The sequence below is a fragment of the Ptychodera flava genome, chromosome 21 (genome assembly GCF_041260155.1).
Source record: "Ptychodera flava strain L36383 chromosome 21, AS_Pfla_20210202, whole genome shotgun sequence".
Lineage (NCBI taxonomy): Eukaryota > Metazoa > Hemichordata > Enteropneusta > Ptychoderidae > Ptychodera > Ptychodera flava.
Genome location: NC_091948.1, coordinates 34,273,356 through 34,290,412, shown reverse-complemented (window position 1 = coordinate 34,290,412; position 17,057 = coordinate 34,273,356). Strand labels below are relative to the sequence as shown.

General features: G+C 33.8%; 2 protein-coding genes across 2 annotated transcripts in view; one reads left to right on the top strand and one right to left on the bottom strand.

Moving 5' to 3' along the window:
* LOC139122088 (adiponectin receptor protein 1-like) overlaps positions 1 to 17,057 on the top strand; it is a 268,597-nt gene that overhangs the window by 174,285 nt on the left and 77,255 nt on the right. The window lies entirely within an intron of this gene.
* LOC139122091 (regulator of G-protein signaling 9-binding protein-like) overlaps positions 5,261 to 17,057 on the bottom strand; it is a 71,174-nt gene continuing 59,377 nt past the window's right edge. Inside the window, exons 5-6 of the mRNA XM_070687475.1 lie at positions 15,929 to 16,079; positions 5,261 to 5,519 (exon numbers count right to left, since the gene is read on the bottom strand). Of these exons, the coding sequence (XP_070543576.1) occupies positions 5,400 to 5,519; positions 15,929 to 16,079 (271 nt within the window). The 3' untranslated portion in view covers positions 5,261 to 5,399. The remainder of the gene's footprint in view (positions 5,520 to 15,928; positions 16,080 to 17,057) is intronic.

The window sequence follows — 17,057 nt, the reverse complement described above, 5'->3', positions numbered from 1 at the left end:
AAAAGGTAAAAGGCAGGTGATATATAGTTTTGCAGTGGACGGATATACACGCATACAATCTGGTACATCAATATATACAGACAGTGAATGCCAACTGTTTTCCAAACAGCAATTCAAGTTATTTTGATGGGAAACAATATTGAAAGATTAAACATGACAGTAAATTACACATTGTAAACTTTTTGGTTATCACATTTCTTGGCCCACTTACATTATCAACATAGTGTTGCGTGAGATAGCGGTAGCTAAAATGCAATGTTGAGTTGTTCTCATTAAATTATCATTGTCGCTCAAACAACTGGACGGATATTGTAGTTGGCAATATTTATTTTTCTCCAACTCTATCAAATTGATGTAACCATGCCTATTCAAGAATTTAACAACCAAGGCTTTGTAATTTGGCAAATTCTATGAAGAATGAGTTATTTGGAAACATGATTTGCTGGACCAGTCAGTCAAACAGAATTCTGGTATAGCATGAAAATTAGGAAATGCTTCAAAAATTTGTGAGTAATCATGTGCATATAACCATGATACTGTTACCTGTAGGTTGAATTGTCAGCTGTAGGTTTGAACTGAAAATGATAAGTCATATATCTGATTTATATCCAAACTACTATTGGCTAGCTTTACAGGCTCTTCAAGTATGTCACTATAATGTTACTGCACAGTCTCACTATCGTATGCTAGTTTCTGTTAAAAATGCATAACAAACAGTGCTTTTACATTGAATATGTAGCTATTGAACATGTAGCTATATTACAACATTCAACTAAAAGAACACAATTTACAGATAATTATAGTAATGTTGTCAGAAATAATACCACCATTACTTGGTATTTCATCTGCATTCATCTGCATTTCATGCTGATGTACAACAGGTGACGTATGTAGACATGGTCAAACAGCACATACTACATATGTTATGAAGAATTGGACTTCAAGGTTGGAGAGAGAAAATACCCATAAATAAACCCTACTGATATTCTGATCAAATGTGGATCATAAAGAAAAATTTGGTATCACACCTAGAGATTAGCATCAAAAGGTCAAGTTCAGGATGTCATTTAAGTATCATTGAGCAATGCAACTTCGAAATCTAAAAGCATGAGTATAAAAAAAACAGAAAATACTTAATACTAGACGCACAGATTGCTGGCATATCAATGGGATAACTTGTGTCAGTGACTTGAATAATTTACATATAACATAGTCTCTGGGCAGAATCTTCATCTTCCTATAAGAATATTACAGAGGAAAAAGATATATACAAAATTGTATTGTGCAGTTTGGACTCAGATGAAAACAAGTTCATGAAAATCACAATTAAAAAGGAAAAGTATTACTTTGGTGATTAGAAAACAAGTTTGATGTCAATGATAAGCTAAAAGGTAATTCCTTTCTCAGTTTATAAAAGAGAAGATTCAAAACTATATACAAACATGAAGATATTCTTTAGTCTTCTGAGGTCATATTTAAATATTAAATGGTAAAATAGCTTACAAGAAGTCAGATTGTCATACTGTCCACCTTGGGACATGAAGACAGGTAGTACAACCTCCATAAATGTAACAAACTCCATAAATTACTACAATAGTACTACCACAAAACAATAAATCCATATTATTATCCCAGGGTACTAAATTTGTTTGAAAAGTAGATAAAGATTTTTGTTGGCCATATAAACGACAGCATCTCACAAATCTATTCATTTATTTACCACCTTCCATTCCTGTATTAAATTTTGTAAAACAACTTTGTTGGCTATACTGCTGGAATGGGGGGTGTGGGGGGGGGGGGGGGGGACGACATGTAAAATTGCTAGCCAAGGTCTTCATGGTGAAATATTTTTCCTGTATGGTGGAACTGCTATATTACTTGTACAAGTGACAGATAAGCTCTCCAAACACAATGAAAATTGTAGGTTAACTTGCAATGAGCCCATTCAGTATTTCCAAAACATGGTGAAAGTTCCCCTCACAAAAAAACAAAACAAAAACAGGGTAACTCTCAGGCAAATGAAACTGACAAGTCCCTGACTGTAAATGTGACATTTAGAAGTTTATGATAGACTTCTACTAGCAGTACCTTGCAATCATCGATATGGAATTGGATGCTTTTCAAAGCTTACATTGTTTGAACTGTTCCCTGTTATGTAGTAAAAACCATTGACCATTTTCAAAGCTCATGATTTAGCCATATTCTGAGACTAATGAAATAAAGTACTGAAAACTGTACATGTTTAATGTAAAATACAAATTTTCATATGCGATATTGAATCCTAAAGGGACAAAGTCGGCCATTTCTCATTATTTTTGTTTGATACGAGATACTACTTATTTTGTTTGACATGTTGAAAGATACTGAATGAATGGGTGACCATGCATATATTCAATCCCGGCTTTAGACACAATTCATGAAACCATTGCGAAAATGAAATAATGGTCACTCCAGTTTCATTAATCAAGTTTCATGGAGATCTTGCTGTATGCTCCAGTTTGTCAAAAACCAACAAAATAACATTGTTTTGTTCAGTAAATTTTATGCTATATATCTTAAGTAAATTATTCTAAATGTCGTAAAATTTGAGGTAATTTACCATGTATGCATAACCTTTATCATAAATTGCATGATTAGTACATAATTCAGCATGTTGTCTTCAAAAGACAAGATTCAAAAGTAATCCAAAACAAAGGCTGTGATTCAAATCTTTAGATTAATATGTAATCATTGTTTAATCCAAAAGTAATCAAATTTAGTGAATCCCTCTGAACACTTGAAAACATTATTTTGTATAGGTGCAAGTTTTAATTTTTTTATAAAAACTACATTCTCTGAGTAATTGTTTAACCACAGTGGTAACAACCTAACCTGGAACATTTAAAAGAAGTATAGCTGTACTTATGTAAGATGTTCCAAATTTAAAATCTAAAAATCTTGAAATTATGTCCATTCCCTTGTTCTCATGCATACTAGGCACAACCATGGCTGATTATGTTGTCCAGGGATATGTCAATGCAACAAACACTTTTTAAGCAGACTTACAGGAACTGCTGAACATTTGGTTCTCCACATAGTACCAGAGACAAGGAGCTCCATGTCTGTGATATTAGCAACAGATTGTAGGTGCAGTGGCCTTCATAGCAGAAATATTTCAACAGGAAAATACCAAGACAAACGATGGCGGCATTGATCATCAAGAATGTACTATAGTAATCATGACATTTGTAACGCTCAATCTATGAACATCAGTTATTATACAGAGAACAAAATTGATGAATGGTACTCTTTATATTCCATGATGACAGTGTAATATTTTCCCATGGCCTTGCAATATTCCAATATAACCCTGCAGGATTCCAAAATGTCAGTCTCTACAATATTCCATGATAACACTGCACTATTTTTCAATACCCTTCAATATTCCAATACAACCCAAAAGTATTCCATAACACACCTAAATTAATACATCTAAATATTCTACGATGACACTCAATATTTTTCCGTTGCAATATTCCAATATAAGCCGGCATTACTCCATCATGTCCCTACAATATTCCATGATGACACTGCAATATTTTCCCATTACCCTGCAATGCTCCACTGTAACACTGAACCCTGCATTATATTCCACTATTACCCTACAACATTTCATTATGACCCTACAATATGACCATACAAACGCTGGCAATACATATAATATCACTTTTACGTCTGTCTTTGGCAAAATTGTTTGAGAAGTAAGATTTCTATTTGCAGACATCCGAGAGACAATTGCAGTATTGTCTGTTTGGAGATTTTATTTGAGAAATGTTAAAATGGTGTGAAAGCCTATTAAAATAACAGAGACAAAGAATCTAAAGAATAATAAAACAAGCTTATATACAATCATAACACTTCAAACACCAAAGGTGTATAAGTGTGTGGATTTCATAAAAAAACCTTTAATCTGGTCAAATACCTCCAAGCTTTCAGCATTTATGTACACACACAGTACTGGAGGTAAGGTACAGTACGAGTGCGTCTGCTCGATTTTCATAATTGATTCACATTTGATTAGAAATCTATGATACAATTGTTCCTTTCTCATTGTTGTCATGCTAGCTTAATAAGGATGATAAGGAGATACTCAAAGAATTTCAATGTCCATCAAATTGCTTATATGTACATGAGCATCAAAGGAAGCCCTCATATCGCTGTCAGAAAAGTAAGTACTGTCCGCATTTTCATAGTCAGGTATTTGTTGCTCAGCTAGAATATGACAGCTGTCTTTGTGCAGTAACAATCTTGCTATGACGACATCATATTGTGAGGGAGGGAGGTACTGTCTGTGCATGGTTACCATCTTGTTATGACATCATCATATTGGGGAGGTGTGCTGTCTTTGCATGGTAATTACCATCTTGTGACGACATCATCATATTGTGAGGGAGGGAGGTACTGTCTGTGCATGGTTACCATCTTGTTATGACATCATCACTTTTCGTTGGAGGGTCAGGTACTGTCTTTGCATGGTTAACATTTCATTGTGACATCATCACATTGTGTTGGAGGGTTGGATACTCAGTCTTTGCATGGTTACCATATTCTGTACATGGTTACCATTTCATTAGTACAAGGACACACTGCGTTGGAAGGCACTGGTCATTGTACTCTCCATGATGTTCCATCAATATTATCCTGTATGACGACACGGTTGCATCTTTATCACAGATGGCTCAAGCTAAAAGCTCATTTGATTGGCTTAAACACAGTGGAGGGACCGTGGCTTATATTATGTTCTGGTCTTTGAAATTTACAGTTTCAGTGAAGCAGCAAAAATGCATGTCAAAAACTCACTGTGCAAATGACAAAATTTTAAATGATATGACAAAGTTCAATTTTGAAAATTGGACATAATATTTAGTACAATGACAGCTAGTTGTCTCCAAATCAAATTTTTAAAAAGTTGAGAGTCTTTTGCATTGATTTGTGTTGTACATGCAAGACCACTTGTGTTAGGCTCAAATGCTAGTTGTAAGTTAGTTTGTCATACAATAATACTTTCATCTCAAAGATTAGCTCCAAACTGCAGGCTATCCCCGATGCAAGACACTATGTCATGTGATTCTACTGTACATGATACACACTGTATCATAGCAGTACCAGCCAATAGTAATACTGACATATATTCAGTCATTAAATATCCTCAGATGTGAATAAACAATTAGGGAACATAAGACAATCATCTCAGCTTAGAGCCCAGCTTTCTGTGAAAAAAATGTGTCAAGTGAACAAACTTGAATATTCATGAGCTGCCAGTTAACATGGCAGTAACCTCATTGTTTGTTACAATGTGTGTCTTCCCATGAATCAGTCTGCTTCTTAGCCTGGTTCACATGACCCATTATTCACTGTTGTCACGGAGACAATGTTGTTAGGCACACAGCCAGGACGATAGCGAATATAATTAATGATGAAAGTGTCACAGTAACTAAACACACACATTTCCGTTGTCGTCTTCTATCAAATGAATTCAACTGAAATGAAATAGATACATGAACAATGAGTTAATACTACAAAGAATAAATAATGTACTTCTAAACACATTTAACTTTTTGAATACAATTAGATGCATTCCCATTTTAGCTTCTTTTTCTGCTGCACAATGTTATTACTGTATGTATATAACTGTGATACTGCATCGGGTGTGTACATATACATGTATAAGCCTTCGTAAGGATTTACGTAACGTAGATTTTTTGCAATTTAGCATAAAACATTTTTTTTTGAGAATGATTTATCTTATTTTTCTTTGATAATCTTCTGCTCTAAAAGCACCTCTCTGATAAAATGTTGAAATTTACTAATAGCTGAGTATTGACGACTTCTTCAAATGTTGATATTTGCATAAATTATGTAAATATTAAGGGTTATTTCTTCAATTTTGGCTAAAAAAATATCACTTTCTTTACAAATACTTGTCTAACAACTTTCAAATTATGCATTTAGGTTTGCAGGGATGATTTCATACAGATGTGTACAGATGAAGACAAAATTTACCTGCGTTGTGTTTAATTATTGAGACAATTTTCTCATTTTTTGAGAAAACATTTTCTTACGGACCAGCAATTGCTTTCTTGGGATACTCTACTTGAATTTAAAGATATTAAAATCATGACAACATTTGCATAAGCTACATAATCTTGGTTTTATTTTGGTAAAACTTATCTTTTCTAATGATAGTTTAAACTGGAAAAGCAGAACACCTCCGGCTAAGTTATTATAAATTAACATATTAACATATTCAATTAAGTTGAAAAGTGTTGATCACAGTGGAAGGTAACATGAAAGTGCTAGACAGGCAGTACTCTATATCAGCCCAATGTTCAAAGTCCACCTGGCAAGGTTACCTCAGCTTTGATCTTCATTGAATCATAATAGTTATATATAAGAAACTGATAGTCACATTAAGTCTGACACTTGATTTTGTACCAATATGTTAACTGAGTGTTGTACTTGCATACTTTCAAAGTTTGTTTTACACAAACATTTCAATGTTGTTCTCTCTTTTCTAGTTGTCTGAAGTAAATGAGTTCAGCTAATTTTATGTATTAAATTATTCTTTTCAATACCAATGTCATTTTGTAAATATGGATAAGTAAATAAAAGAATAATGTATTCATAAACAAATGAATTATAATAATATGGCATTTTTGGTGTATTTGTATAATGAAAGAATTAATAAAAGTGAAACCACCTGTTCTTAAAACATTCTTATTGCTTTCCTAGTTTTTGTTAGAACAACTGCAAACATAATGTGAACATCCCATACTTAGATTGTTCCTTATTTTAGATGTACACTACTGGATATATAGCTTATGATAGGTAGACTTTCCCTTGGCGTTATTTATGTTTAAATTGAATACATTGAAAGAATAAATTTCATTAAAAGCCTTTGTATTTTCATGGCATAAATAGAGTGAATACACTGTCAATGGTTAATAACATTGACAGTGTAATTGCAGAGGTCACCGAACTCAACAGAATCTTACTACAGGCAGTGTTTGTGTTGCTGTGAATTATTCATGAATGATATCAGACCTTCAATATTTCACGATTCTATGATTATATTTTAGACTACGCAAACTCATGACCTGCAATAACTAGAAAGTTGGGTCTATTCGTGATTATTAAAGTACGTTCAACTTATATTATACTTAACTCTAAAAATCTACATATGCAAAAACAGTCATCATTAGAATATCTATGAATCAATTCTTGTGTATGGAATATTGCATGCATCAACTTAAGAATCCAAGACAATGATAATTTGACTAAAAATCAGAAAACTGAAAAAATATTAATGTTTGCAACTAGTGTCATTATATGTAGATATCTGAAAAACTTATCTCTTTGAAGAGACATACCAAATCTGACAGCTATCGGACAAGTGGCTACAGGGAATAAATTTTCACCAAGGCTGATAAAGTGACCATATAATTTACATGTGCAAATTCTGACATTTTTATTTTTGTGAATTAGATGGTTACATGAACCTAAAAACCATTTGTAAAAAGATATAAAAAATTACTTTCTGAGAAAAAGGTTTCGACCATAAAGAAAGACCAAAAATATTAACAGATGTAAATTTTGTAATCATTTGTTCATGTGTGAATTAAATCATCAGCATCACCTTTAACCCTTTAAGCGCTGTTATTTTTCCCACCTAAATTTCAGTGCAACATTTTACCAATTTTTATGAATTTTTCTGAAATTGTTTTGATAATTTTGGATCAAAGGGCCATGAATTTTCATTAGCTACAGTTTTTTTAACAAAATTATTGGAAAAAGTTGAAAAGAAATTGTCTGCATTATATATTTTGTAATGGCAACAAAAATGGACTGGTTGGCACTCAAAGGGTTAATCATTTACAGACACCTTAATCATTTGTTGACAATCATTTGTAGACACCTTAATCATTTGTAGACACCTTAATCATTTGTAGATACAGTAATCATTTGTAGACGCCTTTAAAGCTGTCTGACAAGAAGTTCCTGATTGTTTGACCAAAGAGGACGACATTGCCCCTAAAATTTTACGCATTATGCAAATATCCTGATCGATTAAACAAATCAAAGTTGGATTTCCTCAGCAACTTGTAAAGCAAATATGAAACTTTTCTGAACAGTGGTTTAAGATAACTGCAAAGTTGACAGCATACAAGAGATGCTGACACACGCAGACTATCGATCTGTGTCATGAATTCTCTCTCTGACAGCACAGCTGAAATCCATCACCCTTATACTGGGATTTGATTTACAATTCAAGTTCCAAAACAAAATATAGATACTTCACTGCCTGTAAGTATACCAGCCTGACTGCCATTGTTTGGTATAAGCCTAAATTGTAATGCCAGAAATCATTACATTGCAAAAAAGGCATTATGCAAAATCTAATTGTGGACACTGAGGGCGCAATCTATGGGAAATTCGTTCATCTGATTGGTTCCATAGAAACATGGCTTTCAAGACCATTAACAGTAATGAATGCCATTTACAGACACACCAACAGCCTGTGCAGTCTCCTTGATATCTTTACTGTCAAAAGCAGAGGCAATAAAATTCACACATAAACTGTGACATCAAGAGGGGAAGCTAAACCATTTTATCTCCTTGATGAGAAAGGCAGTCAGTTGAGTGTGTGTGTAAGTAGTACAATCATGAATTTTGTTTGGACAGAGAAAGAAATCCAGTAAATAGCCATTAAGAGATAATAGTTCAACATTTTGACAAAACAACTTGAAAGCCTTTCAGTGTTTCCAGTCATCATGAATATTCCTGAATGGATAACTTTTATTCACAGGAAAAGATCACTTTTACAGTTTTTAAGTGTTGACTTGCTTTTCTGACATATTGATTGATAAACTTACAGTGGACAAAGAAAGTTTCATAAAATGCTACTTAAAGCCTTAAATTCACTTTCTCTTTTTTCTGAATAAAGAAAGGATTGTTTTTGAGTGGCTCAGCAATGGCTCAACACCTTTCAGTAGTGTGAGTTACCACAGCATGGTATTACGTATTACTAATTTTGACACACAGATCCTATAGGTGTGATAACCACTTACAAATCTAAAACCATAGCCAAGTCTACTAGAACTCAATCTATTGAACTTGCTCAGTATATCAACATGCTTCATCAGACTTCACAACTACTTGTCGGACACTCTGATTACCAAATTCTGATATCAGAACATTGTAGATAGCTCTAATTGACCGTGGCATTAAATCAATCTTAGACAATATTCAATCACATCTGTATATATGAAAAAATATAAACGTACATAAATGTCATGTCCTTCAACTCCAAATATCAAACACTGCAAATTGTATCCTGCTTTAAACACATCCTACTTAATTTTGGAATAATTCAATGTCATTATCTTTGTACCATAGTTAAACTTGATATAAACCTGTTGTTATTTTCCTCAAGTCAGGCTGATCCTAAATTATGTAAAAAGGATCCCTCATTCCAAAATCATACTGCCTTAATAATGAAGTCTCCACGAAGCCTTTTACTTGATGATAAGTATGTTCATGAAAGAAATGGTATTTTCACATCTCAGTCATGTTTTCATTGACTCATTTTCTATATATTGCTGTAGTTGTTATTCTTAATACTAATTCTTTCACCAGTCTAAAACCGTTATTTTAAGCGTTCATCTCAATTGCATTGCAAGTTCTCATAGAGTCACTGTACTATTGAGGTTACAACCAGGAAGGTTTACAGTGAAATTAATTTAGTTATTACTTTAATATCATTATGCATTCAACCTGGTACATAAGTCCTTCATTTGAATTCATCTCAACTGAAAGCCATGTTGCATCCTGTAACTCTAGTAAATCACATTTCAGGTAATGGAGAGTCTACATCTATGATGTCTAACCTTGGCATGCAAATTGTAACAGATCTTCTGTTGATTTCAGTGTGTGGATTTCATCTTGAATTAATTTTTCCAATTTGAAAGGATGGTTTGTGGCCATGTATTTCTACAAGTCCATGATTGGTTGAATCATTATGGTAGCTTACATCTCTTGTAAAATAAAAGGATCAGCATATTGTATTGATTTTGATCAGTTCTGTTAAAGATGTTAAAATACATACTAGGACTGGAAGTCACCAGCCAATTACTGATAATATCATGCTATTTCTAGCGTGAGCTTCTTTAGGAACCGAAAACTCAAAACTTGTCTAACAGTCATGACCATAACGGTTCAATTCATATTTCACATTCTGGTACACAAATTTCAGGAAGAGATATTCATGCTGAAATAACTTTCAATACGTTCTGACTTTTCTAACAGTCTAGAGTCAATATTAAGGATAACAAAAGACATTGACTTTCATCCACTGGATGTAACAGATGATAGGCTATGGTTTCATATTGCGGTTAGCATATCAATAGCAGAAGTGATGACATGGTAGAAAGCTTGTCTGCACAACATAATCCTCTATTTTAATTAAACATTAGGTATTATGTTTTCATTGGCTAGCAGTCAGACTCCTAATTCTCAGAAGACAATGAAATGCAGGGAATTGAGCAAGAATAGATTTGAAGTCTTATACACAGGACAACACTGAGCTACCAGCTGAACAATGACAAAATAATGTGATCCAATTACAACACCAAGATATCAGAGCTACTTTGCCCACAGAAAAGCATGATAAATTTATTACTATAGAAATTTCCCTTTTCATGGTTGTCTGGAAAACTAAAAATTTAAAAATTTGCATGTATTCTAAGAAACCTTTATTTCTCATTAGGAGCTTATTAAATATTCCAATTTGACGTCAGAATTACCATACTACTTCCTGCTTTCACCTTAATTTAATTTTGAAGGTCAATTTACATGTCAGTGCATTTGAAGCCAATGTGTAATCCTACATAACATTGACTGTCTGACCTTGACAAAATTGCAAGGTATTAGATTTCTATGCTGCTCAGAGGATGGAATAAATTCTATTATCTCTGTCAACTAAATTTTAGAAACAAATTGATGAGATTTATAAGTTGAGTTAAGGCCGCGTCTTTGCCATTTCTCACTGTTCCTTGAAATTCTTATCATTGTAGAACATACTAGTAGATTATGGTTCTCCCCTTACTAGTAAAAGTCATTACAGTCAGCGGTGACTGCAGTAGGAAAGGGAGGGTCACCTAGCTGTGACTATACCGGTATGGCCACTTGCTTGCTTGCTTTTTGCATCTTGACAACTTTTGACAAATGCCAACTTTACAGGGAGCTCAGCAACCATTGCTTCATTATCTTGTAGTTAAATTGTTGATACAACAGCTGACCATCATGTTAAGTTGGGAACTTCAGAAATACAAGGTTTAATTGTATATATTGACAAATGATTTTTTTTGTTTTGATTGACCTGAATAATCAATTATTAAACCAGTTGACTACCTTAACCAAATTACAATATATAACTTGAGTGCATGTAAATTCTGGCAAAATCCTATGCATGTGTACGGTAATGGTAATTTCACTGAAAACATGTACTTGAAGATTAAGCATTCAAACAAAGAATACAATTTTGTGTTTGTCTGCTTGTTCAATTTTACACAGATTACAGCCATGACAATTCCATTCAGTCAATGAATTTGTGAATGTACTGGCTGTTGCCGTTTGGCCTGACACTGAACGTGCTACATCAGTCTGCTTATAATGATTCATACACTGTATTTTTATATGAACAAAATTTCATAGCAAGCAGTTCAAACATCACCTTGTGCAATTTTTTTTCTGAATTTCTTGAGCTTCATTTGTCACAAACATTGACAGATTCAGTGCCCAGGGGTGATGATCTTTGTACCATGGTTGCCAATGCTACGGGTATGGGCAATTGCTGATTGGGGCTGACCATTATACCAACCAGCATGGCAAAATCCTTGAATGTGCATACAACCAAATTTAAAAGCTAGCTATCAGACTAGCTGTTAACACGGAAACTGACGTTTTGACCAAATATTGGAAAATTTTACCAGAAAAAAATATTATGTAGAATTTCATTATCATTTAGAGAAAATCTCATGAGGCCAGCCTTAATCAATCTTCAGACTACATATGATAGCTATCTGACATTAAAGATACGTCAGAAAATGAAATGCTTTAAGCAAAAACGCAATGGTGCCTAAAAATTCACATGTAAATTTGGTCAACTCATTGTAAGGAACCTTAGAAAAAATTTTTTGAAGGAAAATGAAAAAGATTACACAATATAAAATTTTATGCAATTTATACAAACAGAAGTTAAGTATTCCAAGAAATGCATGTACATACTTCATAAACATAATATCTAAGCAATTGGACCAGATGTACTTGAGTTTTGAATGTTTTACTACTTTCTAATTCTCTATACTAACTTGGAGGGATATCACATTTATTTGAACAGAATCCAACCTTCAGTTCGTATGAAGCAGATTGACTAACGCAGTGAATATAGAGCTGTAAATACATAGAGTACAGTCTACGTACGTACATACATACATACATACATACATACGTACGTACGTACGTACGTACATACATAGGTACGTACGTACATACATACATACGTACGTACGTACACATACATACATACAAACATACCGGTATACATACACACATACATACATACATACATACATATCAAAGTATTCTACATAGATACATACCTAGATAGATACATAGATACACACATAGATGCATAGATACATACAAACTCTGGATGTACAATCTAAAATAAAATAACTGATGATGCAAGATCAAATGATGGTGCTACAGAACATGTAAAAATTGTGTATTAATTGTGCTAGTGCAGTTACTTCATAATATGCATTCAAGCATGCATTTGTTTACCGGTATAAGACCCTATTGTGGAGTGTAACAGGGCTAAAATACATATTTCATCTAACATCTTCAGCACATCACTGTCCAAGCCAAAAGACGATAACGTGAAAAACAACATACTTGTGGACAAGAACAGTCTAAGATCAAACAACATGACTTGGGGACAAGAACAGTCTAAGATCAAACAACATGACTTGGGGACAAGAACAGTCTAATATCAACCCAGACATGTCAACTGTCACACCATAATGTATGAGATGGCTTGGTTGCTATGACAATCACAGCCTAAGTATGGATAAGACTACTTGGTTGCTAATTGAAGGAACTGCCTGTGTAAAGTGGAATAAATTTCTTGCTTGCACTGATTGTACATATGACAATCTTATGTAGAGTGACTGCTTAGCCTTGATCATGAAAATTGTCACTTGCTGTGTGAGTGGATGGAATTTGATTGAACAGTTAAAAAGCCAGAAGAGAAACAACATCAAGTCATCTAGTTATTGACTTGGGAAAGCTGATAAAAATGAAGTCCAAAATATGTTATTGTTGTAAAATTTACTTGGAACATTTTCACCACCATGGTTTAGCCAAAACAAATTGTTATTAGAGATGAGAACAGACCTGCACAGACACTAGGCAGTTTTACACAATTATAATTTGATTATATTTCATTAATTCTTTTTTGAAATAGTCATTTTCCTGAATTTTACCATAGTTAGGTGGCCATGACATAGTACCAATAGATATTGATTTCTTTTTAACAATCATAAACTCACAACATGCAACACACTGACATGATGGTGAGCTAGGATTGAAGTGGAAGTGAAGATTTGGAATTTTTTTATCGACGTTTTTTATTCGTGGCATTAATGTGTTCTTAAGGAACTTTACTAGACTAAGTACATTAATTTGTACAAAATCTAGCAATTTGTGCAAAACCATGTTCTATTGTAGGACTCAAAGAATTTATATTCTTCCAGATCATGTCCTACTTTGCATGGAAGTTATTATAAAAGACCATTTGATAAATTATACATGTACAGCCATGTGAAATGAACAGTGGAGTTGACCATTCATGACAAATTCTGTTTATTCACTGCATCAATGGAGTGATCATCTCAGATATTCAAAAGCCAGTTGAACCGAAAAGTTTCCCAACACAATTAATATGGACAGAATTTACCTTGAGTATGCCAGAATGTATATACATCTTGAAAATAGCTGTTTCTATTGAAGAAAATGCTACATGCGTCAATGATTTTTCTGAAACCATTAGTCATGTATAAAAGTTTATTCTAAAGTGACTTATTTTATCCATAAGATCATGCATACACCCTATGTATTGACAAACTCTGACACAAATAGACGTACTGCTTTATGTAGTAGGCCCAACAAAGTTGAAAAAGCTTTTTCTGGTGCAGTATATGCAAAGCTGCATGTATACATAGTATGTCACTCCTGAAATAATTCTGAAAACCCAGAAAAATGCCATGAATTCTAGAGAATTCTCTTGGCCTACAATCGTGAAAATAAACTCAGCTTAGCTGGTATGTACCCAGTGAGTGTATCTCATACTCACTGACAGACCTCTGTGTCTTTAAGAAAGAGTGTTGCCACAGACACAATTATGCATAAAAAAAAGGTAATAAAAGAAATGAAGCTTCCATACAGATTGAAAGTTCAACACTCTTAATCATGACCATGTATTTCAAGTGTTTAAAATACTGCCATTTATGGCAGCCTACTTCAAGTTGAACAATGCGTGAAAATACCACAAATGTGTAAATGAGAAATGACAAATTTTCACTTTTTACTGCACCTAGTACAGCTTTGCAGTTAAAACACTCAACAGTGATAGTACTAGTGCCACTGATATGTTTAAGATGTTGCTCTGCAAATCTTGTTCAGTCCCATTGTCTTAGTATAGGATTCAGACTAACTAAGACTATTTTCATGATTTTGCTAAATGACATATTACTCATCTGATCAATTTGATTTGAACAATTTCAACCTGCATCAAAATATATCTATCAATTTTCAAATCCTACAGCTTGTACTAGTTCATTAGTTTGAGAAAAATATTAAATACTAAGAATGAAATCTGACATCTAACAGTATATTTTCTATTAGCTCATGTCTGCCAAAAAGGGCATCTAAATGAAGACATTTCATACATTTCATAAGCCCTTGTCCAGAATTTTAGCTTAAAATTTCAATTTTCTCATTTCTTTCAAAGAAGTTATCACCTCCTGATATACATATTAATAGGTCAGTGCTGTCCATATGGCAATAACAATGATCTGATCTTGTACAACACACTGGTTGTGTAATCTGTATATGAAAAATACCGTCAAGGACAGTGTGCTCATATTCGGTTTGAATTGGTCCATCAAGAAATATTTAAACCAGAAAAACAAGAATGACAAAAGTAAATACGGTTTGAAAATTTAGGTACTGGAGGTCAACTTTAGGAACAGCCTTAGCAGAGGAATGTTTCAACACAGTCCTTCATGGTTTCAGCAGGTCTGCCAATATATATCAGTTCATGAACAATGACAGGAAATGACTCAAGGTCAGTGGAGTAGCCTGTTTCAGTCACTGCCACCACTCCTACACATAATAGGTATACACTGCATATAAATAGGTTAGAGATTACAGAATCTCCAACTCAGATGTGTGGGCTGTTTCAGTCAATGCCACCACTCCCTCACATTTGCAGGATTTCCCCTTTTTCTTACCTCATTTGCATATTTTTGACAGACACTGACATGTTCATTTAAACAACGTCACATCTAAACCCTTGGGTCTACCAGTACACCAAATACTGTGATGGTAGGTGTGGCTTTTTGGGAGCTTGCATGTGACGGACATACATCTGCACATACATACATACATACATACAGACGCCACCAACTCACCACAAGCTCTTTTTGGTATTTATATACATACCAAATATGAGCTAAAAATTACATCTGTGTGCAATGCATGAATGGGGCTACGATTGGTATATATGCAAGGTTTCAAAGTGAAGAATGATCATATTTATTATACGTACTGATACATCTGCAGAAGATTCTATTCCACTGAGAGATGACTGTGATTTATCAATCTCCAATTTGGTATCAGTCACTGCTTCAACTGTCCATGGTTTGACATCTATACTGCGATGCATCTCAGTTGCCATTTCACGGAGCTCAACTATGTCCCTGTGAATGCGTCAAAAAGATGCAGACTTTATGCTTGTAGGTGATGGAATTTAATTTCATATCATTACTATAAATCAGAAAACCACATTCACTATAATACCTGTCAATTTCAGTACATAACAAATCCATATTTGACTGCTCAATCTTTCTTCAGCATATTGCTTGGTGCTGTCAAGAATATTGTTTGTAAATTTGTAAACAAGAAAACTCTGCATGCCACTGGCATTAGCCCAAGTTGACTTCATATTTTTTTCCTAATTGAAGACACAAATGTTGAAGACACAAATGTACACATTAGGATTGAAATTCATTAGGATTTCAATTGATTTATGACACTGAATTACTTTTATCTTTTCCCAAATTTCACCTCTCAGCAGATCATCCACACCAAAAATAATACCATATGTCCTGGTGACCCTCCTCTTTAGAAAGGCCACCTTAACATAGTAACTTTTCCTTTATAGTCCTTAGTATGACATCTATATACCGGTATACAGGTTTGCCCGTACCATGATTTCTGCAAGTCTCAAAGAGGCATGTCAATGATCTTGACAGGTAGTTTAAAGTACCTGTCCATACTGACAGGTTAAAATTTTCAATCTTTTATCAAAATCACTATCCCTTTGCTCAACCATACACAGTTATACTTTGGAACATTTCCTGTTCAAGGTTTGTTTTTTTTTATTTCGTGTTCAAGGTAATTTCTTTCACTTTAACGATTGATCAATCATTCATTCATTTAGTCTTGGCCACCTACGACAGCCATATTTGAAAACAAAGTTACATTTCTGATGCAAGAGGACAGATTCTTTTATCATCTTGACAGCTACAATACACTTTAACCCGTTTCAAGACACTCATAAAAACCCCCTGATCAGAATTGCCTTGGCAAAACAAAATGTGATGCAAAGTATGCCTATATTTATCTTGCAAATAAACTACAAGTTGAATTTTCAATGAATGGCAAATAAAGGATAT